This window comes from Bos javanicus, chromosome 19 (assembly GCF_032452875.1).
Source record: "Bos javanicus breed banteng chromosome 19, ARS-OSU_banteng_1.0, whole genome shotgun sequence".
Lineage (NCBI taxonomy): Eukaryota > Metazoa > Chordata > Mammalia > Artiodactyla > Bovidae > Bos > Bos javanicus.
In genome coordinates, this window is record NC_083886.1 from 35,170,167 (window position 1) to 35,196,566 (window position 26,400).

Genomic DNA, 26,400 nt, shown 5'->3' on the forward strand with positions numbered 1-26,400 from the left:
CTTGTCCCCATCTGCTTGTATTTTGGAATTTTCAACCAGTTTCATTCCAAGTGTCGTCATGGAATTTGGGGTTTTCTATGTTGTTTCTATGTGAAAATTTGTTGCTACCATCTTCTAGACTTCCCAAGACCACCTGTGCCTAATGATAACTGTTAGGTGTCTGAACAGATTAGAATGTTGGAAATCGTTCGCTAGCAATTCCTTTAGGTGTTTGTACCAATTGATAACTAACCTGTCTGGGGTAGCTGAGAAAAGGAGAGAGCTTTTGATAAAGAGGTAACTATTTTTCATAAATCTATAGTTCCTTAGGTTACCATCCTAGAAATAGAATTGCTGATTGAAAGGGTATGTTCATATTTTGAGGAATGGGGATATGTTCATTTTTAAAGCTTGTGCTAGAAACTGCCAGTTTATATGCCCAGTTAAATACATCAGTTTATATGCCCACTAACACAAGGGTCAGTTTTCCCATGTCCGTGCTCAAGTGTGTGTATCATTAAACAGTTAAGCAAATGGATTGTTAAAACGATTTTGTGCCAGTTTACTAGACAAAAGGTGATGTGCTTCATTATTGTAATCCATTATTATATTTCCTTGGTTACTAGTGAGCATGCATATGTTTTTAATTGGCCATTTTATATTTGTCCTTCAGTGAATTTTCTTTTCCTGTCCTTTGTTCATTTTTCTTTTGAGACTTTCTTGTAAGTTTGTAAGAGCTCTTAATACATGAATGAAAATAATCTATCATTCTTAAACTGTCATATATGCTGCAACTCTTTTCTCTCAGTCTGCCCTTTTGTTTTAGGAGTGTTTTAAAGAAATTAATTTCATATTGAATCTTTTGATTTTTGCTTTTGCATGTATGCTTAGAAAGACATTCCTTACCTCATGATCAGCTGTTTACCTGTATTTTCTTTTAATTGCATTAAAACCTGCTAATCTTGATGCCTTTACAGTTATTGCCTGCTTTGATTTGCAGATGTGTATAGTTTGGATTTAGAGAAAAAGTTATTTACCATTTCTTTTACAGCAAAGATTTGTGGAGAAGACGGGCAGGTGGATCCCAACTGTTTCGTTTCTGCACAGTCCATAGTCTTCAGTGCAATGGAGCACGAGTACGTCGGTTTCACACACCCACATTCTATGGTCTTGGGAATTTCGGTTCAGTCTCAGGAGAAAACCAAGTTATCTTTGAGGGTTTAAATACTTTGAATGTTTACAGGATCTTATAGGCATCCTCTCAAACTATCTTGGGCAATGGTTTCTTTTAAATACAAATTATGTAAATCCTAGTAAAAGTAAAACAGATTTGTATTTTTAATTTTGATATTTCTTAAGTTAAAAGAATTTGTTTTTAATTCTGAAGTCACTGGGGGAGATTGTGACTGTAGTGTATCTGCTTAAACAACATGTGTCTTCAGGTGGATATCCTGATTGTTAGTACATGCTGTAACCTTAATGGATGCCGTAGCACTAAATCACATGCCCTCAAAAAAATCTCCGTATTCATTCTTTCATTTAAGATTTGTGGAAAGGGTGCTGCGCACAGTTAGCTGTAGTACCTGCTGAAGGAGATTACAGCCTGAGAGTAACAGGGCATGTTGCTTGGTTACTGCAGTAGGAGGTAGCATGTGTTCAATGCTAGAGGGGAGCTGCAAGCCAGTAAGAGAGGGGAGAGGTTGCTGCAGGGAGAGGAGTCAGGGAGACACCGTGGGAAGGGAGGGTGTGCTGACCCAGGCTGTGAGGCACAGCGGGCACAGCGCGGAAAGAGTGTGTGCTTCCCAGCAGAGCTCTTTCCTCGGTTGGTCCCTCAAATTTTACCTTTTTGTCCACATGCAGGCACTTTAGTGAGTTTCTACGAAGTCACCATTTCTGTAAATACCAGATTGAAGTGCTGACCAGTGGAACTGTTTACCTGGCTGACATTCTCTTCTGTGAGTCAGCCCTCTTTTATTTCTCAGAGGTAAATTCTGCATTTCCTTTCACACTCTGTTAGATTCCAGCCTCTAAGCTGTAAATGCTGGGGCCCTGCCTGTGGAAAATAACATAGAGGAGACAAGTTATTTGTAAACACATCAGTTGGGTTTAAATACCTCAATTACTGTGTTGTATCTAATGGCAAGAATACTTGAATGGCATTAAAGAGAACTTGAAAATTCAGTGTAAAATAACTATAATTTTGAAAAACCTAATTAAACTGCTTATAAAAGAATGCAGATTTTTAACTACTTAGAGCTGTTTTAAAACCACAGAATTTGATACTTGATTTCAATGCATAAATGTTTGCAGACCAGACTTAAGAAGAGAGAAGGGAAAGTAGTGAATTTTTTTCTGCTGTGTCATCATTTTACTTGAGCCATGTGATAGGATTACCCAGCGAAGCATTTGCAAGGAGCAGTGAGTAAACTCATCTCCTTGAGGCATGCAGTTTAGTGTGATGGGGTGCGTTAGGCTTCAGCTAATGAAATTGTTGCAAAGCAAGTGACTTTGAAGTCGGGGTAGAGGGTTCCTAGTCTCACAGAGTGGTCACTTAGACCCATACCTGCATCCTACCTCCTCACCAGGGTACAGTTACTTAGCTGATTCAAGTTCTCACCCCCTCTCTTTACCTTAAGTTTAATTGAGCATTTGTTCAGGTTGCTGTGGCTGCGTGGAATGGTGGAAACAATCAGGTGTTCGAGATTGGGTCCAATTGGTTTATTTTTTGTATGCTTGGCAGCAAGGAACCACTAATCCACCTTTAATTTTAACTCCTGTTCACTGAAATTTGCTTTCAGCTGTGTGGTGGTAGAGTTTCTGTTGTTGCTTAGAGTTGTTTGTTTGTTTTGATTGGCGGGGGGGTTTGTTTCTTGGTTTTTTTCCCCCCTAAAACAATATTTTAATATTTTTCAATCTCAAATGACTGTAAGTTGCTGACTGGCATTAACTGAGCAAGTGGATCTTTGGGGAGTGGGTGGTTTTGTGGGGATTTCTTCTCTTGGTGTCCTGTATTTTAATAGTTGGTGTTTATATATAGATGAGAAATGGTGAGAGAAATCTGTTTACAGATTTTCAGTCTGATTTTCCTCTTTTGTATGTTTACTTCCCAGTACATGGAGAAAGAGGATGCAGTGAATATCCTACAATTCTGGTTGGCAGCAGACAACTTCCAGTCTCAGCTCGCTGCCAAAAAAGGGCAGTATGACGGACAGGAGGCGCAGAATGACGCCATGATCTTATACGACAAGTGAGTCAGGTGGTGGAGGACTTCGGCACTTAGCAGATACTGAGCGTTTCGTGTGCTCTTGGGTAGTAAAGGTGGGTCACCTGGGTCTCTGCCATCAGGGAGCTCGCAGGGAGCCACGGAGGAGCTGCTTACTGGTGTGTGCAAAGTGGGGGTTCCTAGAACACAAGGTGCTGGTGGGAAAGCGGGGTGTGTGGGGAGCGTGGAGGTCACTGAGGGCTTCACAGAAGGAAGATTTGATTGCATCCTGAAGAGTGAATTGGATTCTGTCGCCAAAGAAGGTGGGAAAGAATGTTCTTGGAGGAGGCACCGGCATGAGCAGACTCATTGGCGCTTTGGGTGATTGAAAACTTGGGTTGGGACATGAAAGAAGATGAAACCAACAGGAATATATTGTAGAGGGCTCAGTGGCTACTCAGCCAGACTGACCGCTTAGCAGAGAGCACTTTTTCATTAGCTTTCCCTGAAGATGAGATGGCAGCACAGTCTGACAGGGAATGGAATTGGAAACTGTGTCTGCTCCTCATTTTCATCCAACTTTTCTCCTTCTGTGAAGAAAAGCAGTGTGATGTTTGTATCCACAAGCACTTGCTAAGAAGACAGCTTGAGGGTAAAGAAAAAATCACTGGGACCTTAGGGTTGGCAGAGAGCTGAGAGCATCTGGGTCAGGGGTTTCCGCGTGCCAGGCATGCTCGTGCTCCTGTCAGTGCAAGTGTCACCTAGGAACTTGCCAAAAATAGATTTCCTGCCCTCTGGTGGAAGATATTCTAACTCGGCGGGTTTGAAGTATGACCCAGGAATCTTTCTCTGTAAAGACATCTGGTGATCCTGATGAATAGCCCGGTGAGAGTCTGGTCTGATTTTCCCAGTTTGCTGATGAGAACACCAGGGCCCACACGGGTGATGAATGTCTCAAAGTCACAGGACAGATTAGTGACAGGACTTGGATGCGGTTCTAATGTTTGTCCAGTGTTTATTTTAGTATAATATATTTGTGGGAAAATACTGTACAAGAAACATTGTTATATGGACATTAACATGGCCGATGTGTACGTTTAGAAATTCGGGGTAGTTCCCTCATGATCCAGTGGTTAGAATTCTGCGATTTCAGGGATTGAATCTGGGGCCTAGGTTCAAGCCCAGGTCTAAGATCTAAGATCCCGCAAGCCACATAGTGTGGCCAAAAGAAATTTTTGTTATGTCTTGTCCCACAATTAAAAGCATGGAGGAATATTTGCCAACTTACTTGTTGCAAGGTGGGAGGAAGCTCACTTTTTGTTAAGAAAATACTGATAACGAGAAAGCGGGGTTTTCTGTGCTGGAGCAGAAGAGTGGCCGCAGTGAGGACCTGGCGGAGCTCAGTGCACCCCTCGCAGGGGCGCCGTCTGCCCTGGGTCCCGAGTCCAAACCGGGAGCCGTCTTCAAATGAAGACGCCCACCAGCACTATTGTTTTATCAAGGTCATTATGCCAAATTTGACTTTACCCGTTCCTACTCTTCCGCTTTTCTTTTTTTTCCTAATATCCTGTTTCATTAGCCTTTCTGTATTTTTGTTGTAAAGAGGAGCTGGAAGCCGCAGAATGCTCAGATGTGGTGGGAGGAAAGGTCGCTGCAGGGCTGCCCTCCACCCAGCTCTGTAGGCCTAGGTCTGCATGAGCCTCGTAGGAGGGTCTCTGGAGTCGGTGCCAGAAGGCACTGTGGTTGCTGGGATATGGGTTGACTTTGGCCGTCTTTCTGCTATAGGTACTTCTCCCTCCAGGCCACACACCCTCTTGGGTTCGACGATGTTGTGCGACTAGAAATTGAATCCAACATCTGCCGGGAAGGTGGGCCACTCCCTAACTGTTTCACAACTCCATTACGTCAGGCCTGGACGACCATGGAGAAGGTAACCAAAACCCCAGAAGTGTTAAACTATAGTAAGTTTTTCCTGGTGTAAGTCAGAAAATGAAATGCGGAGAAACACAATAGTAGACAACTGAAATAGTGCGATGATGATTAAGAGCAAAGGCTTTGAGTCTGGCTTGGTGTATATTAATCTCAACCCTATAGGCCGAGGGACCCAGGCAGCTCCCGAAGTCCTTTAATGCCATTTTCCTCCTCTCTGAGGTGGGGCTCATACAGGTACTTAACCTCAGAAGTGTTTTGAGGATGAAAGTGAGGTAAGACATGTAGAGTGCTTACTAGTAACGTAGCCCCTGACACATCGTAAGCGTTAAAGAATGTTAACTGCTGTTATTACTGTATTATAGCTTTTAGATAACTGATAGTACTGAGCAAAGTTAGCTTAGGGATGATCCAGATTTTTCACCAAACCCTCCAACAGGGTTGGAATGTTAGTTTTTTGTATCAGTGTCACTTACAAGGTAAGTGCTAATAGCTGCTTATTATTGATAAAGAGTTGGAACTTATGCCTCAGTTATTCTCTGATGAACTAGAGCAGTTTTTACTGGGAATGGCACAGAGCCCAGGATAAGCCCATGAGGTGGTTCCTCTCCTGTCTGGCTGGTGCATCAGGTGGAAAGGGATTAATTACACTGCTGCATGACCACCCCTCAAACCTGAGTGTCAGGAGTGTGGCAGGGCGCTGCTGGGAAACTGGATAGCTCTTGTCCAGGGCTGATCATTTTTTCATGATTAAAATAAACATTGTCTAATCTTACAGGGAAACTTCAAGATCTATATCATACAAAGAATGTAAACTTTCTGGATAATAAAAGAGAAAAATAGAGTATCAGAGTACATACAGTACTATCAAGTAGGTAAATGGGGAGAACAACGTGTGCCTTCTTCACTAATACTTCGAGTATTTCTATGCTGGATGTTGTTACAGGGGTAAACAGAAGAAAAAACATGGTTTCTGCCCTCCTGCAGCTCTGTCTAGGAGGAAGGCATATGTGAAACACAGACATCAATATTTATAGTTGTGCTGAATACAGTAAAGGAAAAGTTGAACATAGGAAATGCCAGTAATAATAATGGGAGCTTAGGATCATTAATAATTTTTAAATGCAAACGTAAACATCTGTGTACATTAGATGTTTATATAACGGTGATATGAAAAAACAGATGCCAGTGTTGGAAAGCCTGTGTCAGAATAGATGCCTTGATAATACTGCTAGTGATTATCCTTAGGATTTATCAAAGCCGAAGTTTTCATGAGTTGAACTCAGTAGTCACACTCCTGGTAAATTATCTTAAAGAAATACGTCCAGAAGTCAAAATCAACATATACACGAAGACTTCAGTATTTGTAACAAACCAGAAAAATCTAATTTCAAATTACATTCGCTCCCTGGTCACTAGGAAGTCCAGATTCAGTAGTTTCACGGCTAGTTTTCCGGGGGGGGCCTATAAACTGGTAGCATTAACAAGGTGTCTTCTCTTTCAGGTCTTTTTGCCTGGCTTTTTGTCCAGCAATCTGTATTATAAATACTTGAACGATCTCATCCACTCGGTTCGAGGAGACGAGTTCCTGGGAGGGAGTGGCTCGCTGACGGCTCCAGGCTCTATGGGTCCTCCTGACGACTCCCACCCTGGGGCTGCCGACAGCGCCACCTCTCAGGTAGTAACCCGTGTGCCCAGCCATTAGGATCTTTTCACTCAGATTCTAGCATTATAGACCCCGTTTATATGCTTTAGGTTGTGGAAGAAACAAGGAGAGATAAAATTAGCCTACTTACTAGATATTCTAACCAAAATCTTTCTGACGATTGACAAACCCGAATTAACTTTTTGGCCAAGCCAGTAGAATGCTGTTTTTGTTTAGACACAAAGGTCTAGGTGCTAACCATAAAAAGTATTTTTACATTTTTGGTTGAAGTATAATAATATGTTTCAGAAGAGTCTACATTTCATAATCATGTAGAGCTCGAAGAATTTAGATAAGCAAACCTAACCCATGTGACCAGCATCTAGATCAAGAAAGAGAGCACCTTACCAGGTTGTCAGACACTCTTGTCCCCTTCCTGCCACTGTCCTCCTCTTTTCTTTCTTTTTTCGTACAACCTTATTGAGATATACTTCACATACCGTACAGTTTATCCATTTACACTGTATAATTCAGTGGTTTTGTAGTATATTTATAGAGTTGCTTAACTCTGACCACAATTAGTTATAGAACATTTTTTCACCCAAGAAAGGAGGCCTGTACCCTTTAACTCTCGCCCTCCAAGTCCTCGTTCCTCCAGCCCTAGGTGACTGCTAGTTGACTTTCTGTCCCTATAGATTTGCCTGTTCCAGATGTCTCATGTAAGTGGAACCTTGTGATACGTTGTCTTTGTGGCTGGCTTCTTTTTCGAGGTTCATCTGTGGTTTTAGCATGTGTTAGAACTTTGTTCTTCTTATGGCCAAGTGCTGCTCCATCGTAGAGACACCACGTTTTGTTCACTCCTCAGCTTGTGGACGTCGGGGTTATTGTTTTGGCTGTTAGGAATCACGCTGCTGTACAGCTTTTGTGTGGATGTATGTTTTCATTTCTCTGGTGTACATACCTAGGAGTAGGATGGCTGGGTCAAATGATGACTGTTTAACTCAGTCTTGATTACTGTTCCTTTGTAATAAGTTGTGAAATTGGGAAATCAGAGTCCTCCAACTTAGTTCTTCTTTCTCAAGATTGTTTTGATGGTTTGAGGTCTCTTGCAGTTCCATATGAATTTTAGGATTAGCTTGTCCATGTCTACGAAGAAGCTAGTCAGGATTCTGATAGGGAAGGAGGACTTTAACTCCACAGATCAATCTGTTGTTACTTTAAACAATGCTGCAACAAATAATCTTGTATATAAGTCATTTTGTATAAATTATTTATGATTGAATTTTAGAAGTGGAGTCACTGGGTCAACCCATGCCTCTATTTCATAGAAGTACCAGTTCTCTCTTGCTTTCTTTGTGGGCATGAGGAGTGGGAGGTAAAATACTATCATCTTAGCAAGTTTCCTCCATCTGTTTTGTCACATGGCCACACTAAGAATCAAAAGCATTCATTTTGATCCCATGAAAGTTGGACTTTAGATTTATCAGCCAAGATACATCTGCATGAAAGAAAGGAGCTTTACACAGTTGAGAACATAAGCTCAGTTGCTGGAACTCGATTCCTTAGGGAAAACACATGTGGCCTATGGATGCACACGTCATATGCATCGGTATTGTGCTTAGCTCCTGCACTTATGTTTGAGTCTTAGGATCATTGCTTTTAAGCATCTCATTCGTGACAGGATTTAGTGGAAAGTGTGTGTGTTTTAAACACTGAAGATATTGTATAAATCTGTCATTCCAAACCCAGGACTGACTGGACTCCTGAATAACATACACTAATTTCACAATTTCTGTTGTAGTCCAGTGTGAAAAAAGCCAGTGTTAAGATTCTGAAAAATTTTGATGAAGCGATAATTGTAGATGCTGCAAGTCTGGATCCAGAATCTTTGTATCAACGGACATATGCAGGGTAAGCATCTTTTAAAAAAAATTTTTTTAATTTAAAATGTAAAGTTGTTTCCACTGTCTCATCTATGCCCTCCCCTTTTACATGTAGTTCAGTAGAGTGCAGTTGAGGGTGAAGGCTCAGGAGTGACTTCCTGGGCTTAATCTTGGCTCAACTGCTGATGGCAAGCTGCCTAATGCTCTCCAGTTTTTCATCCGTGAAACGAGAATGAGTCCTGCTTCGTTGGGTTGGTGAGGGGGTTAAATGAGATAGTACGTGAAAAGCATTGAAAACATTGCCTGATAGCAGTGAGCGCTCAGTGGATTCCATTGCCATCCTCATTCCACCGCTGTGTATGACACTGATGCATGTCATGTTTACATAATGTGTGCTAGGCTGTCTTGTCCATGTTTCATTTGATTCCTATGTTAGCTATTTTGAAGTCTCTGTTTTAAACTACAAAGACGCTGAAGCATTTATCATGGACTATACCATTGTCCATTGGTACATACTGTACCATTGGCCGTCAGTAACTGAAGGGGATTGCAGGACCCCCTCAGACACCAGAGTCTGAGGATGCTCGAGTGCCTTGTATGAAATGGCCTGATATTTTAAACCCGTATAAATCATCTCTTGATTACTTATAATATCTAACAGAACGTCAATTTTTTGTAAGTAGTTGTAAATACAATGTAAATGCTGTGTAAATAGTTGCCAGTGCACAGGAAATTCAAGTCTTGCTATTTGAAACTTTCTAGATTTTTTTTTCTCTGAATATTTTCAATCGGTCATTGATTGAGTCTGTAGATCTGGAACCTGCAGATATGGGGAACCAGCTGTATTTGGGGAAACGGAATAGAATGATTCCTTTGTATTTTGCAGTTAACTTGGTTGTTTATTTTATCCTAAAACAGAAAGGCAGTGATCTCAATCTTTACCACAGATCAAATCATAATATCACTTCCTCTTCCCTAAAGATGGATTGAAAACACAGAAACCTGTGTAAAGGCATGGATGATTACCCCACCCCAGTCCTGGCAGTACCATGAAAGGGGATTTCAACATGCTTAATTGCTTTTTCCAGAAAGTAAAGTGATAGTTGGGAGACCAAGGAGTCCCGAAAATGCTTTGAAGTAAATAGAAGGTTATTTTGGCGACTCAGTCTTCAGCTGCGTCAGTGTTGTAGCAATCTTTATTTCTTCTTTCAGGAAATGGTAGAGAATAATGCTAAATGAGTTAATTCCCAAAGATGCTGTTTATTCTTAAGGAATGATTGGTTCATTTATTTCAGACCTTAAGAAAGACTGTCAATTGCAAGATGTTTTATTTCTATAGTGTTTCTTGTATGTAAAATAAATATGTTAATTTATAAAATTTAAATTTGTAAAATAAATATATGTATCAGATCAGATCAAATCAGTCGCTCAGTCATGTCCGACTCTTTGTGACACCATGAATCACAGCACACCAGGCCTCCCTGTCCATCACCAACCCCCGGAGTTCACTCAGACTCAGGTCCATCGAGTCAGTGATGCCATCCAGCCATCTCATCCTCTGTCGTCCCCTTCTCCTCCTGCCCCCAATCCCTCCCATCATCAGTCTTTTCCAATGAGTCAACTCTTCACATGAGGTGGCCAAAGTACTGGAGTTTCAGCTTTAGCATCATTCCTTCCAAAGAAATCCCAGGGCTGATCTCCTTCAGAGTGGACTGGTAGATCTCCTTGCAGTCCAAGGGACTCTCAAGAGTCTTCTCCAACACCACAGTTCAAAAGCATCAATTCTTCGGCACTCAGCCTTCTTCACAGTCCAACTCTCACACCCATACATGACCACAGGAAAAACCATAGCCTTGACTAGACGGACCTTTGTTGGCAAAGTAATGTCTCTGCTTTTGAATATGCTATCTAGGTTGGTCATAACTTTCCTTCCAAGGAGTAAGCGTCTTTTAATTTCATGGCTGCAGTCACCATCTGTAGTGATTTTTACAGTGTAGTGATTTTCTGTAGCCCAGAAAAATAAAGTCTGACACTGTTTCCACTGTTTCCCCATCTATTTCCCATGAAGTGCTGGGACCGGTGCCATGATCTTCATTTTCTGAATGTTGAGCTTTAAGCCAACTTTTTCACTCTCCACTTCACTTTCATCAAGAGGCTTTTGAGTTCCTCTTCACTTTCTGCCATAAGGGTGGTGTCATCTGCATATCTGAGGTTATTGATATTTCTCCCGGCAGTCTTGATTCCAGCTTGTGTTTCTTCCAGTCCAGCGTTTCTCATGATGTACTCTGCATATAAGTTAAATAAACACGGTGACAGTATACAGCCTTGACGAACTCCTTTTCCTATTTGGAACCAGTCTGTTGTTCCATGTCCAGTTCTAACTGTTGCTTCCTGACCTGCATACAAATTTCTCAAGAGGCAGATCAGGTGGTCTGGTATTCCCATCTCTTTCAGAATTTTCCACAGTTTATTGTGATCCACACAGTCAAAGGCTTTGGCATAGTCAATAAAGCAGAAATAGATGCTTTTCTGGAACTCTCTTGCTTTTTCCATGATCCAGCGGATGTTGGCAATTTGATCTCTGGTTCCTCTGCCTTTTCTAAAACCAACTTGAACATCAGGAAGTTCACAGTTCACATATTGCTGAAGCCTGGCTTGGAGAATTTTGAGCATTACTTTACTATCGTGTGAGATGAGTGCAATTGTGCAGTAGTTTGAGCATTCTTTGGCATTGCCTTTCTTTGGGATTGGAATGAAAACTGACCTTTTCCAGTCCTGTGGCCACTGCTGAGTTTTCCAAAATTGCTGGCATATTGAGTGCAGCACTTTCACAGCATCATCTTTCAGGATTTGGAATAGCTCAACTGGAATTCCATCACCTTCACTAGCTTTGTTTGTAGTGATGCTTTCTAAGGCCCACTTGACTTCACATTCCAGGATGTCTGGCTCTAGGTCAGTGATCACACCATCGTGATTATCTGGGTTGTGAAGGTCTTCTTTGTGTGAGAGAAATAATGATTTTTTTCCTCTATCTTTAGAGATAGATTTTAGTGTTTGTTTTAGTTTAATGGTTCTAGCATCTTCCTGAAGTTTTTCTAAAGGCAAACAAATCTGTAGCAGTCGGTGTATTGGCACCCATATATTAACTGACTTATTAGGAAGGCTGTTTCTAGAATAAGATCCACTTTACCTGAGATGAAATAATATATAGGCATTACAAAATTTTCTTCTTTTAAATAAGTTTAACTAATACAAATATATTGATCTCTTCTTCCAAAAATGAAATTTACAAATAAGGCTTCTGTGCCCTTTGATTACAAACCAGTGCCTGTTTTCTCCCCTTCTCAGGATAATCACTGTTACGTTATAGTGTATCTTTTTGTTGGCTTATGTTTAAGTGATTGAAATTACACTCCATTTCTGTCTTGTACTTTCATTAATAGTGAGTTTGGAGATTTTTCTATGTTAGTCTACACATATTTACCTCATCTTAACTGTATTGTGCTATTCCATAAATAATGTTAATTATAGCTCATAACTGTTGCTAAATATTTCATAGTGTGTTATGTTACTATTTGGCATTGATGGTTATTGGTATTAAGGGGTTATTGGTATTAACTGGGTTTTGGTATTAATAGGTTAGAGAAAGTTTGCTTTCTGTGGGGGACAATTCTTTTTGAGATAAGTCCCACTCTAAGTAAAATGGATAGGTATAAATTGTATTTCTCGTTCTCTAGATCTAGATAAGATGTTTAAATTTAATTTTTTTTCTTAATTTCAAATGGACTGTTAGACATTGTGTTCTTTTCATACTTATTTAGGAAGATGACGTTTGGAAGAGTTAGTGACTTGGGTCAGTTCATCCGAGAATCTGAGCCTGAACCTGATGTAAAGAAATCAAAAGGTTTGTGGTGTTTTTATACATTGTATCGCGCCTTTACTCAGGTTAGTCATTGCCTGTAAGTGAAGGGTTGTTGAAGATTTAAACTGTTTATTTTACAAAATAGCTATCATGTCTTTAACCTTGTGTTTATAGTCAGGAGTGAGTCCAGGGGCTTGGTGTAGTCAGGTCTCCACACAGTCTCTGTCTCTGAATCAGAAGTTACTGAACTTGCTTTCCCATTACAGAAGGCACATCTGCATGAAACAATGGCTCAGAATACTGTGCTGACAGCAGTTGTTTGCAGTTCAGCTCTGCTTCCTCTCCCTTCCTCTCCTTGCCGAGGGTAGCTGCAGAGAGTGTTTGTCATTTGCCAACCTATAGTTTTATTTTGGATTTTAAAGCCCTGATGATAGAGCACAGAAGGAAGGGCCACATTTTAAGGTGGCTGTATCTCAGAAGCTTCTGAGAATGTGGGAACCTTACTTTCAGGTCAAGCAAGGTAATTTTAATAGTCACCTTCACACCATCTAGGAGAAAGTATAACAAGAAGGAATTGTAAGGGATGTTGTGGGCGGGTGGTCCCTGCAGTGGCGGTGCACTGGCGGAAGATGGAGCTGTGTGTGCCCTGTGAGTGCCCTCGTGTGTTTCTTAGGAAGCCTGTGGTCCTGTCTTCTGGGCCGCAGGGATTTCTAGCAGAGTGCAGTGAGATGCTTCTTTCTGCCATAGTCTGGGAATAAAGTGCAGTTGGGGAGAGTCTGGTGTCAGAGAGGCTACTCAGGGAGTAGGATTCACTGGTAACGTAGGTAGAAGGAAAGGAGGATTTCAGGGTAGGTAGTGGTAGCAGGAATTAGGTCAGATTTATAACACTTACAGAGGAAATTCAGGAGACTACATCCACCGTGGAATTTGGTTACAGATTCACGGGGAGAGTAAATGAGGAAGGCAGATGAGGTTTTAACATGGGTTCTCTAGATAAAACATTATGATGATGATTTTCAATGGAAGATTAAATTAATGTCTGAGATGAAGGCTACAAAAAAAAGAGTATATGAGAGAAGAGCTCGACTTGGAGCAGGTTAAGTTTGAAATGTCTTAGGACAATTTTTAAGTTAAGTATTGGTATGACACCCAAGAACAAATTTTTGAGTTATTTGCATTTTGAAGGAAGTTGAAGCCAAGGAGGGGATGAGATACCCCAGAGAAAGTGGTGAGGAAACAACGGGATCCTGAAGAAGCTCCTATGGAGCGGGGGAGGTGCTGCTAGAAGAGGGGGACACCTTAGCAAGTAGAGGCTGTCAATAGCCTGGAGAAAGAGCTGAGCGCCAAGAAATTCAGTGGGTTCAACAGCCGTTTGAGACTTTAGGCAGAACATGTAATGTTGTGGCCATGTAATATTGACTGTGCCTGGCCATAAAGTTTAACAAGACCAGTATTTCGACTTCTGGCTAGTAATACAAAGTATTAAGGGGAAGTGGTCCAGGTTTTGTATTTTTCATGAATGCTACAGTTTACTATAGACTACCCAGTCATTGAACTAATCAGGATCTTGCCTGAGAAACAGTCTGCCAGCCACTTGGTTTAAGGCAGAGTTAGAATGTGAGCCCGTTTGTATTCATGAAAGGATAAGCTGTGTGTTTAACTCATGGAAATAGAAGCTACCCTCTTTCCTCGGTGGTGCCTCAGCGTATTAAGTACAGATGTCGGAGAAGGCAATGGCACCCCACTGCAGTACTCTTGCCTGGAAAATTCCATGGATGGAGGAGCCTGGTGGGCTGCAGTCCATGGGGTCGCTAAGAGTCGGACACGACTGAGCGACTTCACTTTCACTTTTCACTTTCCTGCATTGGAGAAGGAAATGGCAACCCACTCCACTATTCTTGCCTGGAGAATCCCAGGGACGGCGGAGCCTGGTGGGCTGCTGTCTATGGGGTCGCACAGAGTCGGACACAACTGAAGTGACTTAGCAGTAGCAGTAGCAGTGTGAAGAGGCTGTGTGTCTCCTAGGAAGTTGTTACAGCCTGGACAGAGCCTGGCTGTTTAAAATGCTGATCTTACCAGCGAATTCGCAGACCAGAGATCCAACATGTAGCAGCGGCATCTGCACTGGAAACCCTTTTGTAGAGGAGCTGGTCTTGAAAGATTTATGTCCATCCACCTGTCAGTGGATTGTACCTCCTGATGTATTGCTAGATTCTGCCCTCAAGGCCAGATCCTGGTCCTGGTTTTATTTGATCTTTGAATGTTTACTGCAAATTTTAACACTGGTTGATAGTTTCTTTAGTTCTTTAGTTGAGAACAGAAGAAAAACCTCAAGCTCTAAAATAGCTTTTCCAAGTTTTTTCAAGCCATAATATTTGCAAGTTAAATATTCTCTTATGGGAACAATATAATCAGTTTTTGTTAATGGTTATATGCCTTAATTTGGGAGTGAGGTTGTACAAAAAAAAAAAATATATATATATATATCTCTCTCTTTTTAAAAAAAAATCTTTTGGGGCTTCCCTGGTAGCTCCGTGGTAAAGAATCTGCCTGCCAATGTAGGAGACGTGGGTTTGATCCCTAGTTTGGGAAGACCCCATATGCTGCGGAGCAACTGAGCCTGTGTGCCACAACTGCTGAGCCTTGCTCTGGAGCCCAGGAGCCACAACTGTTGAGCCCATGTGCCATAACTACTGAAGCACGCATACCCTAGACCCCGTGCTCTGCAACAAGAGAAGCCGCCACAGTGAGAAGCGCTACAACTAGCGAGTAGCCCCCACTCGCTGCAACTAGAGAAAAGCCCATGCAGCAACGAAGGCCCAGCGCAGCCAAAAATAAATGATTTTTTAAAAAAATTTTAAAGTTTATCTTTTAAAAACTGGGAAATGGCTTTTAATAATCTTTTTTAATGCAAAATTATGCATGAGGTCTGCATTCAACTTTGGCTTTGTTTACTAGGATCCATGTTCTCTCAAGCTATGAAGAAATGGGTGCAAGGAAATACTGATGAGGTAAATTCTGCTTTTAGTGTAAAAAGATTCTGTCTTATCAGGGGCATTTATTCCAAGTAAGGTTTCAGGCTTTCTCTCTCCTTATTTCTTGCTTAAGCAGCACGGCACCTTATTGTTTCCTTGTCTCAGAGGTGACAGGAAGGGGTGGCCCTTCCAAGATCTCACAGTTGCCTGGGGGCGGTGGTCCTCTGTCCAAAGACTCTGACCACGGAAAACAGTCAATCAGTCAGGTTCCTATCAGTCAGCAGACATCAGTGATCAGTGCCACAACAGAACTCAAACGTTTCCTTCCTCACTGTCAGGTACACTTTCAGAAATAGAGGTTTGCTTTTTTGGATAGTTAGGTATATTGAAAGACGAGAGTGGAAGAAGAAAAATGTTTGATTTTGACCATCTAACATGAAACTAGTCATGCTGTTGGCTAGCCTGTAGCTGACTCTGAGGGGCCAGTGAATCATATGTAAATATACCAAAACCAGAGGGTGGCCTGGGTCCTGTGATAAATAGGAATGTGCTTCTTTCCAAATACATAGAAATGATATGTATATGCAGTTGTGTTTAGAACACTAATGTTTGTTGATTCTTCTAGCAAATAACTGTTATCAACAATTTAATTACTTTTTTAGGCCCAGGAGGAGCTAGCTTGGAAGATTGCTAAAATGATAGTCAGTGATGTGATGCAGCAGGCCCAGTGTGATCAGCCGTTAGAGAAGTCCACAAAGGTAAGGACCCAGCCTGCATGAAACAAAAGAGAATTAGATCTAGATACAAGGGTGCAGGACATAGGGGGACTTCTGCTCCTGCCTTTAGGAATTGCCCTCTCATGATAAACAACCGGAAAACTGGCTAACTGAATGAAATGACTATTTCCAGATACTAGGGCAACGGGCAGTAGACAGCTGTAGCCCCTGCAAGAAGGGTAACACTGAGGTAATACCTGGTTCACTTCCCCAAAGCAGTTTTCAACGTGCAGGGAGGAGGAAGCCTAGCGAGTTCATTGTCTTAACTGAGTTGAAGAGTCAGAAATTGAAGTTCAGAGAGCCCAAGGTGACTGGAACTCATAGGACAAGGTATTGGAAAAAGAAAGGCCTGCACAGAAAAGAGGCTCCAGAGATATTTAGAGAGGTCCTTACAAGGCCTTGGCCAAGTACTGGTCTCTACACAGTAGGGTAAAAATGCCCATTGTAGGAAAGAACTGCTAGAAATCAGTAGGCTGGACAGTTCTGGAACCTGGGGCTAGGAGTAGCCAATGAAGAAATCCAAAGGGAAATTAGAAAATGCTTTGGGCTGAAAATACAGCATAGTGGAGTCTGCCCTCCCTATTCATGGGCTCCACATCTAAAGGTTCACATCCATGGTTCAGCCAATCATGAATCAAAAATATATTTCTAGAAAAAAATTTTCCAGAAAGCTCCAAAAAGCAGAACTTGATTTGCCGTGTCCAGCAACTATTTATGTGGTATTTACATTGTATTAGGTAATTATAAGTAAGCGAGAGGTGATTTCAGGTACTCAGGATGAGGTGTTTGGGTTATATGGAAGTACTACACCCCACACTATGTCAGGGGCTCGAGCATTCTCAGCTTGCTGGTATCTGCAGGGGCCCTGGAAATAGTGCCTCACCATTCTTGGGGGATGGCCAAGCTTGTGGGGAACTGCTGAAGCCATTCTTACAGGCAGATTTGTAGCATTAAATGTTAATACTAGATGAGGAAAAGTCAGTCTTCTGTCTTAAACTAGAAAATGAGTAAATGAAACCCAGAGAAAGCAGAAAGAAGGAAATAAAAGTGAGTATCAGTTACTTTGAGGGGAGGGGGTCTGCTCAGTCATGTACATGCATCCATTTCCTTCCATTTTACTGCTGTTGCCTCTTCTCTCACTTTCCCCATTCATGTGAATTTGGTTTTGTACTTTGGGTTCTCTCAAGCACTGTTTTAGGAAGGTGTGAATAGAATGGGTGTGATCTCTCTGCCCATCTTTACCTGGATGTCACCAACAGTAATCCTTAGGAGATTCTGACTTGCCTCAACCTGTCTTTCTGTAGCTTCACCAGCTGTCCCTGCAAGAGCCCCACAGATAACCCAGCAAGTTGGAGAGAGCCGCTTAGCCCCTTGGTGTTTTCTTCAAGAAAAGACTCCCAGTGTTCTTCTAGCTTTGCATTCTGTAACCTGAGTTCACTCAGGAGGACTTCACGTGACAGGAGAACTTCTGCTCAGACTCCTGATGATGGCATTAAACTGCTCTGCGTCACCCACGTTAGCAGGAGTTAGGAACCCAAGCTACCTCTGTTCACGTGATGTCCCCTGTAACCCTCCATAGTTTGGAGGCAGGAATTGAGATGTGGATCCAGCATCACCCGTTCCTTGCAGCTTTTTACTCTAAGAACTGTTGTTATCAGAGCTTGTTGTAATTTTGAACTTTTCACTGAGCTGATTCGGACCAAAGCTCTGCTCACTTTTGCAGACTGTCCTCTTTTCTGTGTAAAGGTGATAATTTGTACTTATATTTATCCTCACCGGCTTAGTCAAACCCAAAATAGCAAAGAGCAAGATAAAGGTGTAGAAAGAAGTGCAAGATGATTGTTTCTGTGATCCCCCATTACCATGTTGATGATCAAATATTCCACAGTATGAAACTGTTCTTTAGAAACCATTTTGGAAAGCAGATTTTCAACTTAAGGCTTTTCATTGTTGTGTGTTCAGATTGTATTACCATGTGTGCTTTTCATGTCTAAATCTGCAGGTATACTTTGCTTTTAACCTTACTTGGCCTTCTTTTTGGTTGGCCGAGATGACAATCCTGCAGCGTATTGGTGTGGTCAAAGCACTGGGCCAGCAGACCTAGCACCGTCCATTCTCGGTCAGTATGTGTGACCTTGTGCGAGTTGCTGCTTTCTGGTCCCTTCATTTCCTTATCAGCAGATCAGAGAAGTTGGACAAAATCTCCTCAGATCCCCTGTCATTCTCAGTCCATGACTATGTGAATGTGAAAGTCCTGCCCTGACAGACGAGGTCACAGCTTCTCCTTAACCCGTGTGGATATCTCCCTGCTTTGAATCGGCTGCCCTGCATTTGTCTGTAGAAAGCACTTGAGCATTTAAACTCACAGCATTACTGACTTATTTCGTGTGTGTATGTCCCATCTCACAGATAGTGAGGACCATGTCTTCTGTGATGTTTGTTTCCTTGTCAGTGCAGTGAGAAGGTGGACTCAGCTTCAGAAGCTCGGTCTCAGGCAGCCAGAATATCACAAGTCTCTGTTTTCTTGCTAGAAGCTCTGGAGAATTCCATGTTATGGCTCTGTCTCCATCTCGTGAATCCCCAGCAGATGGTCATTTGGTTGTCTGGGATTGTTCCCTGTCACAAAACAATGCTTTAATGAATAGTGTATGAAAGTCTTTGTCGCCTCTTAAGAGTGTGCTGTGGAGTTAGTTCCTAGAAACAGAATTATTTGTCAAAAAGTAGATATTTCACTCTAATATCGGAGTTATCTAGAAGGAAAGATAAAAAAGCAAGTCTGGTTCTCAGTCCTCATCACGTCACCTTCGGGTGGGCCACTTGGCATCTTCAGCCTTCCACTGGCTCTGCTGTAAATGGAGGTGATTGTAGTAGGGTCCTGAGGTGGAGCACAGTACCTGGTATGCGGGAGGCACTCACTCAGCGCTGCGTCCCCTTCTGCCTTGTGACAGTAGTGTGTCCCTGGTTGTAGAAATGTACCTTACCTTTGTCTTTTCCTTCCTTTTTTCAGATATGACTCAGACCTGAGATCAAGGAAATCTGCTTTTGGAAAATAAGAAAACTTTTTTCCTTTGGTGGATTCCTCACCGCAGCCAATGAAAACAGCACTGTATTTCTTCTCACTGTCGTTCCCAGGAAAGAAGGGCAGACAATCCCAGACTTCCACCACGGAGAGCGGCTCGTAGACGCCCTGCCACCCAGATGATCGCACAGTGACAGTCAGAGAGACCAAAGGGCACTGTTTACACTACTAGAGATTAATCGTTTTCCAATGGCAATAACCCATCCACAGAAGAATTTAGCCCATGGGGATCTTCAGGGCCAGGTGCCATGGGAGGCGGGTGGGCGTGGAGCTGGTGTTTGATGCGCCACTGTGGCGATCTCCCACCCCAGCAGCAGCATGAGGCGGATGCCTGGGGTGCTTTGCTCCATCTCCTACACAAACAGGTGAGTCAGCCTGGCCCCAGCCAGGCAGAGCAGTGCCGGCAGATGGCTTTCCTTCCTGGGAATAGGGCCTGCACACAGGTGTTCATCTGGAAGGAAGATGAGAGGTCACGGGTCAAGTTGTGACATTGTCCTTCCCTTTGGTGGCAGTTTGCCATTTTCACATTTTAATTGCTCCCGGGATGCAGTACATGTAAATCAGCTCCTCTGCCGGAGGGGCCACCCTCTGCACTGTGAGCATCAGGCCCTGCTCCTCCAACTTCTGTGCTCTGGAGACATCCCTCCCCTCACAGCACACAAGGAAAGGAATTTGCAACAACTGTCACTCCAGTTTTCCCAGTTGTACACTTTTTTAAAGCAGATGGTGGGCAGGGGTGTGGGCGGGCAGGGGTGGGGGAGAAAGGCCCTCATCTCTGACCCCCGCCGCCCATCTTTGCTGCGCCGGCAGTGTGCAGCTCGTGGCCTTTCTCATTCGTCCATGGTCATGAGAGGCCCCTCGCTGCAGTTCCACTCCATTGGCCTCAGGGTCTGGGCCACACTGCCTTCAGCGGAGCCACCCTGGTGGTAAGCACACTCCATGGCGGGCGCTGCCAGTACAGCCTCGCCGCCCGGACTGTTGGGGGAAGAACGTTCTCTTAGGTGTTAACTGCTTTTGCTCAGACTTTGCAAAAAAAAAAAAAATATATATATATATATAAATACATATAAATATATAATTATTAATCACCTCTGTCCTTGAGAAAGTCTTGAATGAATAGAGTTCCTTCCACTGCAATACCTGACTGTGCAAGAGGCACGCCATTTCATCAACAGATGAAGCAGAAAGGCTGTGTGTGGGTTTTGGTACTGTGTACCACCTCTGTTATTCCTCTAAAGCCAAGTGTTCATGTACTTAAACCATATTCTATTTAATTGTGTTTGATTTTAAAATATATATATATATGAATTATATTTAAAATTGTGTCAACTTTCTGCTTTCAGGGCATTTATGGCTCCTCTATTGAAATGTGTTGATTCTTCCCAGTATTTCCATTTGCTTTACAAGAACCCAGAACAGAGCCACTCCTGGACTCAGCCCTGTGTTTGGAGCGTGTGGCATAGACCCGAGTATTATTAGTTGCCTGTGCTGTGATTGACTCACTTTGTTCTTTTAACAGAATATTCCCATCCATGTCACTTTGCTTCAGTCTTTAAATAACAGAAAAGCAATATAAAGTTCATAGAATAAACTGTGGTTCTGGGTGACATGCCGCCTCTGCATGTTTTGGAATAACAATGTCTGTCAGGCTTTAGGCTGTTGACATGCGTCCTTTCCATTAAGATGCTGTCCAGTCCTATACCTGTGTGTGCTGTGCTTTCTCGGTAGGGATGCCGGTAGCTGTGAGGCCCTTATAAAGAGAAGGATAGCAGGCTGGAGACTGGCTGCCTTTTCCTGCCCCGCCTGCTGTAGGACATAGAAAGTGTGGCCTGAAGCTCTGTCTCTTGAGGCTCCTGCACTCCTCAGAATGGGAGGGGTCGTCTGGCCTTGAGAGCCAGGCTGTGTACAGCGTGCCCACAAAACAGGCTTCCCTGAACATCCAGCTTTAATGTCATGCTGACACCCATACACATTGTTAAAAAGAAAAAAAGACGTTATGAAAGGGTACCTTTTTGATCGGATGCGTTTTCATCACTCGTGTAAGATGTGACGAAAATAAAAAGCATGAGCCAAGCCCAGTGAGAGCAGTAAAACAGGGAGCAGCTGTTTTAACCTCTTTTGCTTGGGTTTCATTATTCAGTAGAACATTACAAAGTGTATTTACATTTCTGAAGCTCTGGCTAGTTCAGTAAGAATTTGGAGGGGAGAGTCACTTGGAACAGACAAGTACAGACTTCTTTGTTTTTGTTGTTGTATTTAAGTACTGACAGCTAAGCAACCTGCTGATATCCTGGGCACCTCTTTTCAGGACACTGCTGTGGGGCCGTGTTTATATACAATGACCGCTCACCTCCCCTCCCCCACACACCAGTTTATTGGACTAGGGTTGATCTTCTGATCCACAGAGGCCCAGGAAAATGCTTTATCCTAAAAATTTTGCAAGGGGAAGGAGAAGTCCCAGTCTCTCTGTCTGGGGTGATAGTGCACACAGGGCACTTACAAGTCAGGAACCCTGAGCCGGCGCCATGTGAACAAGCAGAAAATACAGAGACATGAGAGCACGTGGGAGAGAGCTGCTGCCTTGTAGCCATCAAGCCAGTGAAGGTTTCCTGCATCCTTGCCATGGACTGCGTCAATCCCTCAGGTATCCTTAGAATGCATTTTGGCTTTTTAAAAATCAATCTGAAGTGAGTTTTTCTTATGCACAACCAAAAGGACCTTGACTAAAATACTACCAGATAGCTCTAATCACTAATGATTGTGTGTGATCAGCATGTTTGCAAAATACCACTAAATTCTGGGGAATTTTTCTTCAGCAAACCTTTCTTGGTCATTTTGTATATTCTCTTAAAGTGGAATCCTAAACTCACAGAACTAAAAGACACTCCCTGTATTTTTCCAGGGAGAAGCTACTCTGGCCTGGAAAAGGGCAGGGCTTTGCCTGTTGAGGGACGGTCACCTATACTAGGGTCCTTGGACACTTCCCAAACCTCCTTCTGAAAGATAAACTCCGTTTCCTCTTTGGCACCAACGAACAGTAAAACCCAGAAATAGAGGGCATAAAATAGTGCCCGTTTAGTGAGTAGCTAATAAAAGCTTCAAATGAGGGAGGGCAGTGATTGATCACAGAATTTGTGAGTGCTGACCACTTGGTACTGGGCACAGAGTCTGGCCTTTGGTTGGAGCCGGACATGGGGGTTAATTCCAGCAGCATGTTCAGGGTTACAGCTTAGGAGCCCGACTGAATAGTTGCCCTACGGGGCCATCTGCTGAGGAGGGCTCTGCTTGGGCTCAGAGTAGGGAGCTGCGTCCTGCACGGAGTTGGGTGAGGGGGCAAGGAAATGGCTTGAGGGACCCTTGAGAGCAAAGGCCTAGAGGATGTCCCTGTGCACGGAGGGAAGCCTGCCTGATGCCTGTCACTCAGGGTTGGACCTCTTCTGCCTTCAGCTTGACACCACCAGGTGTCTCCTCATCAGCTCCCTCCACCCAGTCTGTGGCTGGCAAACCACCCTGGGCACGACAGTGCAGCCTCGGGGCCCTCCTCAGCTGGCCCCTGGGGGTTGCTCTTGAGCCCAGGCAGAGCAACTGAGCCTCAGCGGTGGGTGGGCAGGTGCCAGGAAAGAGTGGCTTGCATTCAGCCAGAGGGAACTGGCATTTGCCAAGGAGCTAGTGAGGGTTGTGGTAGTGGTGTTTCCTGACACCCGGGTCCATGATAAGTGGCTTTCCAGCTCACTCCAAAATGGGTCACTCCAAAATGACCTGAGCTGACCTCTCCTTCCATCCCAATGAGAACCCACATGCTGGCACCCCGTGGGCCAGTGGGAGCTAGGCCTCCAGATCAGGTGTAGCTCTGCCCTGAGCCCATGGGCCCCTCATCTTAGCAAAGAGCCCTTTGTTTTTTTTAATGACAGAGCTGCTGGTCACCCATGCAGAAGTACTTTAATGCCTACCAAGTGTTGACGGTGCAGGGACACAGAGTAGGGTGAAACCCTCTGGGCCACTGGAGCTTCCATTCCACTCCAACAAGGAGACAGGTGAGAAGTGCATTTGAAGCGGGTGCTGGAGTTTTAGAGCCAGGACAGCCCTTTGAGCTGATGATTTAACCCCGGTTCCTCCCAGAGCCCTGGCAGAGGTCACCAGGGTTCATGACCTCACGTGTGTTCCCCCCCCCCTGCCTTTGAACCCCCTTCCTAGCCCCCAGAGGGCTGTCTGTGTGCAACTCTGTTCCCTCATCACCATTGTTTCTCAAGTGTTAAGCACCTGGCTAACAGCAAGGGGTCGGGCACCTTGACCCCTGGGGCTCCCCAGGTTAGGCCCTGTTGGGGTAGACCTAGGAGCAGCTTCAGCCCCATGGGGCTCTCTGCAGAACTCTGGGAGATGTGAACCTTATAAACTAGAAATGAGGACCCTAGTGTAAAGTTACTACAAACGTGATATGAAAACCCCGATCTTGGCAAGTCTCACTGTTGGGCTGACACTGAGGTGGTCAGCCCCTTGTGAGGTCCCCTCTAGAGATGGTTTCATACTAACCAGCACTGGGAATGCCCCGTGCCAGGTGCTCTCCCAAGAAATCCATGAAATACTCTTCTAAGCACGCACCTTTTTCTTGTTATTAACAGGGAGACAGGCTTTGGAGGAAAGCGGCCCCTCCAGAGCCGCAAGTCAAGTCCAGGCAGCCATTCGAGACATCCCGCCCATTACCTGAAAAGCCGTGATCTTACACTTCATGTGCGTCAGGGCCCCCTAGAGAACACGTTCAATTGGATTGCTTCCCCTACCCTGATCCACCCCAGAATTTCTGGGTTAATGCATGTGGCGGGGGGCAGAAGGGGAGGGTGCTGAGATTTTGCATTTTAGCGAATTCCCAATTGCTGCTGCTGAGAATCTCAGAAGCTTTCCTGTAAATTGGGAAATGAATGTTTTCATGCCCTCTGATCGAAAGTGCCCACACTACTCAGAAGTGTAACTTGAGACCCGTTACTCACTCAAGCACATAAATCCCTTAGCATTAGACGGCTGTCCAAGCCGAGGGCACCTGGGATGCTGACCCCATCTGGGACTCTTTGGCCCTGTCCCCAAGAACTACTTCCCAGTCACCCCCACAATCAGACTGTCATCTCCTACAACTGCTCTACCTCTGGTTTCCCCTCACATTTCAGTCCCAAACAACCTCAAATCAGGCCCTCCCATGGGAATGGGTTAAAGGAAGTGCGTGGGAAGGGTGTGAATGATTGTAGGGGGGTTCCCTCCCTGTCACTAGTGGTGGGTTTTGTAAACCAGCTTCTAAGAGCAAATTCAGAAGCAATAAGCAAGTGGTTTTGTTCTAAGGTTGATAAGCCTGCACGACATGACAAGTGAGGGCTGCGGAGGACTGTCCTGCCGCTGGATTGGGTCAGGCTTCCCAAGGCCAGTGTCAGGCACGTGTCTTATGCTGCATCTCAGCAACCTAGGAGGAGTGCCTCCAGAAACCGTGGCTCTATCAGGATGAAGACTTCAGTGTCCAAGGTGCACATGGAGAGTGGGAATAAAGTTGTTACTTGAAATGTGAGATGGGAAAAAAGCAATATTTTGTACTAATGTATTCTTGTATATACTGTTATTTTAAATATGCACATGTAACTAAATAAATTAGATGTTACAACTAGACATCTGACTGTCTCATCAACATTCCAAAAGATTTACACTCTGATACCTTAATTAAAAAAAATTTTTTTTTCCTTTATAAAAATCCAAGATTTGCCTTCAATGTAGGATCACTTATATGATTCATGAACTCCCTGTAGTCTACTGAAGAAAGTCCAGATTTCGTATTTAGCATTGAATGCCCTGGGTGACCTAGCCTACGAGACCTTGCAATCCTTGACCTTCAATCTCACGCTCGTCCTCCACGGCTCTGCAGATGACCTCCCCACCACTGTCCCCAGGGAAGTCCTTCCACTTTGAAGTCTCACTCCTCCAGCCTCCTCCAAGACCCTCCCTGATATCCAGTCCACCTGAGTCCTCTCCCTTATCCCCACCGAGCACATCCTCATACAGCATCCAACTCGAGTGGGTCAGGGCCTTTCTGCCCGACCTGATGTCAGTGAGCTGTTCCTAGGGAAGGCCTGGTTCTGACATTGAGGATCATGGCCTGGGAGATGCTGGAGGAAAAAAAGAAAAAGTTTACTTTAAATGAACCAGGCCCAGCTCATGGTCTTCCTGGGCACCGTCTGCCCAGGATCAGAACCAAGGCTTCCCATGCCTTTGAGTCAGAAAGCTCCGTACCTGTTCACACAAGCAGCTTTCACTCATACGGGTCCAGCAGCTCTCAAGGGGCCCAGTGTCCCGAGACCCTTTCAGAAGGTCTGCACGGTTAGAACCATTTTCATAATAACACTGAGATGTGAACTGTCTTTTGCACTGTGTGAATATTTGTATTGATGATGCAAAAGTGATCGTGGCCCCTTAGCAGGAACCTGGACACACTGTGCCGGAGGTCCTTGTATTCTTTCCCGCCATTCACTTGCCATTAAAAGAAAAAAGAGCCAGTTTCCTATAAGAGTAAAGCGGTAATGATTATTTTTTAATTTTTTGGCCACAACACTCAGCATGCAGGATCTTAGTTCCCAGACTAGGGATCAAACCTGTGCCCCCTGCATTGGAAGCTCTAGGTCTTAACCATTGAACCCCCAGGAAAGTTCTGAAGAAGTAACAATTATTAATTTTATTAAATCTCGACCCTTAAGTGCATATTTTTAATGTCATGTGGGACCTCATGGGAGGACCCAAGGAGCCCTCTGTACATCGAGGGGCAACTTGGCTTAGGAGAGGCTCTGGCCCTGGCTATCATGTGGGACCCCCACGAGGGCACACCTGACCAACTGGCTACTCAGGCTTGGGTCTTACAAAGACATTTTCTTTCATGAAAATGAAGGAAGTGAGCCTGTCTTCCCTTTGAGAAGAAAACACTGTCAGTATTTATTGCCCAGGATGAAATTTGACTTAAAGCAAAAACTAGAATTTTGGAAAACTGATATTCACCATGGTGGCCTTGATAGCTTCCTATCCTGAAAGCCATTTCTGATGAGCTC

General features: G+C 43.8%; 1 protein-coding gene across 9 annotated transcripts in view; it reads left to right on the forward strand.

The window, feature by feature from the left end:
* The window catches only part of AKAP10 (A-kinase anchoring protein 10), a 46,388-nt gene extending 21,412 nt beyond the window's left edge, over positions 1 to 24,976 (forward strand). For 3 of the 9 annotated variants that reach the window (XM_061389799.1, XM_061389802.1, XM_061389804.1), the window contains 11 exons: positions 1,031 to 1,115; positions 1,840 to 1,963; positions 3,090 to 3,226; positions 4,967 to 5,111; positions 6,615 to 6,788; positions 8,557 to 8,666; positions 12,460 to 12,542; positions 15,459 to 15,511; positions 16,138 to 16,233; positions 18,254 to 18,370; positions 19,259 to 24,976. In XM_061389799.1, coding sequence (XP_061245783.1) covers positions 1,031 to 1,115; positions 1,840 to 1,963; positions 3,090 to 3,226; positions 4,967 to 5,111; positions 6,615 to 6,788; positions 8,557 to 8,666; positions 12,460 to 12,542; positions 15,459 to 15,511; positions 16,138 to 16,233; positions 18,254 to 18,355 — 1,109 coding nt within the window. In that variant the 3' untranslated portion in view covers positions 18,356 to 18,370; positions 19,259 to 24,976. The other 6 variants (XR_009731141.1, XM_061389800.1, XM_061389801.1 and 3 more) reach the window with 6 other exon arrangements.
* The last annotated feature ends 1,424 nt before the right edge of the window (positions 24,977 to 26,400 follow it).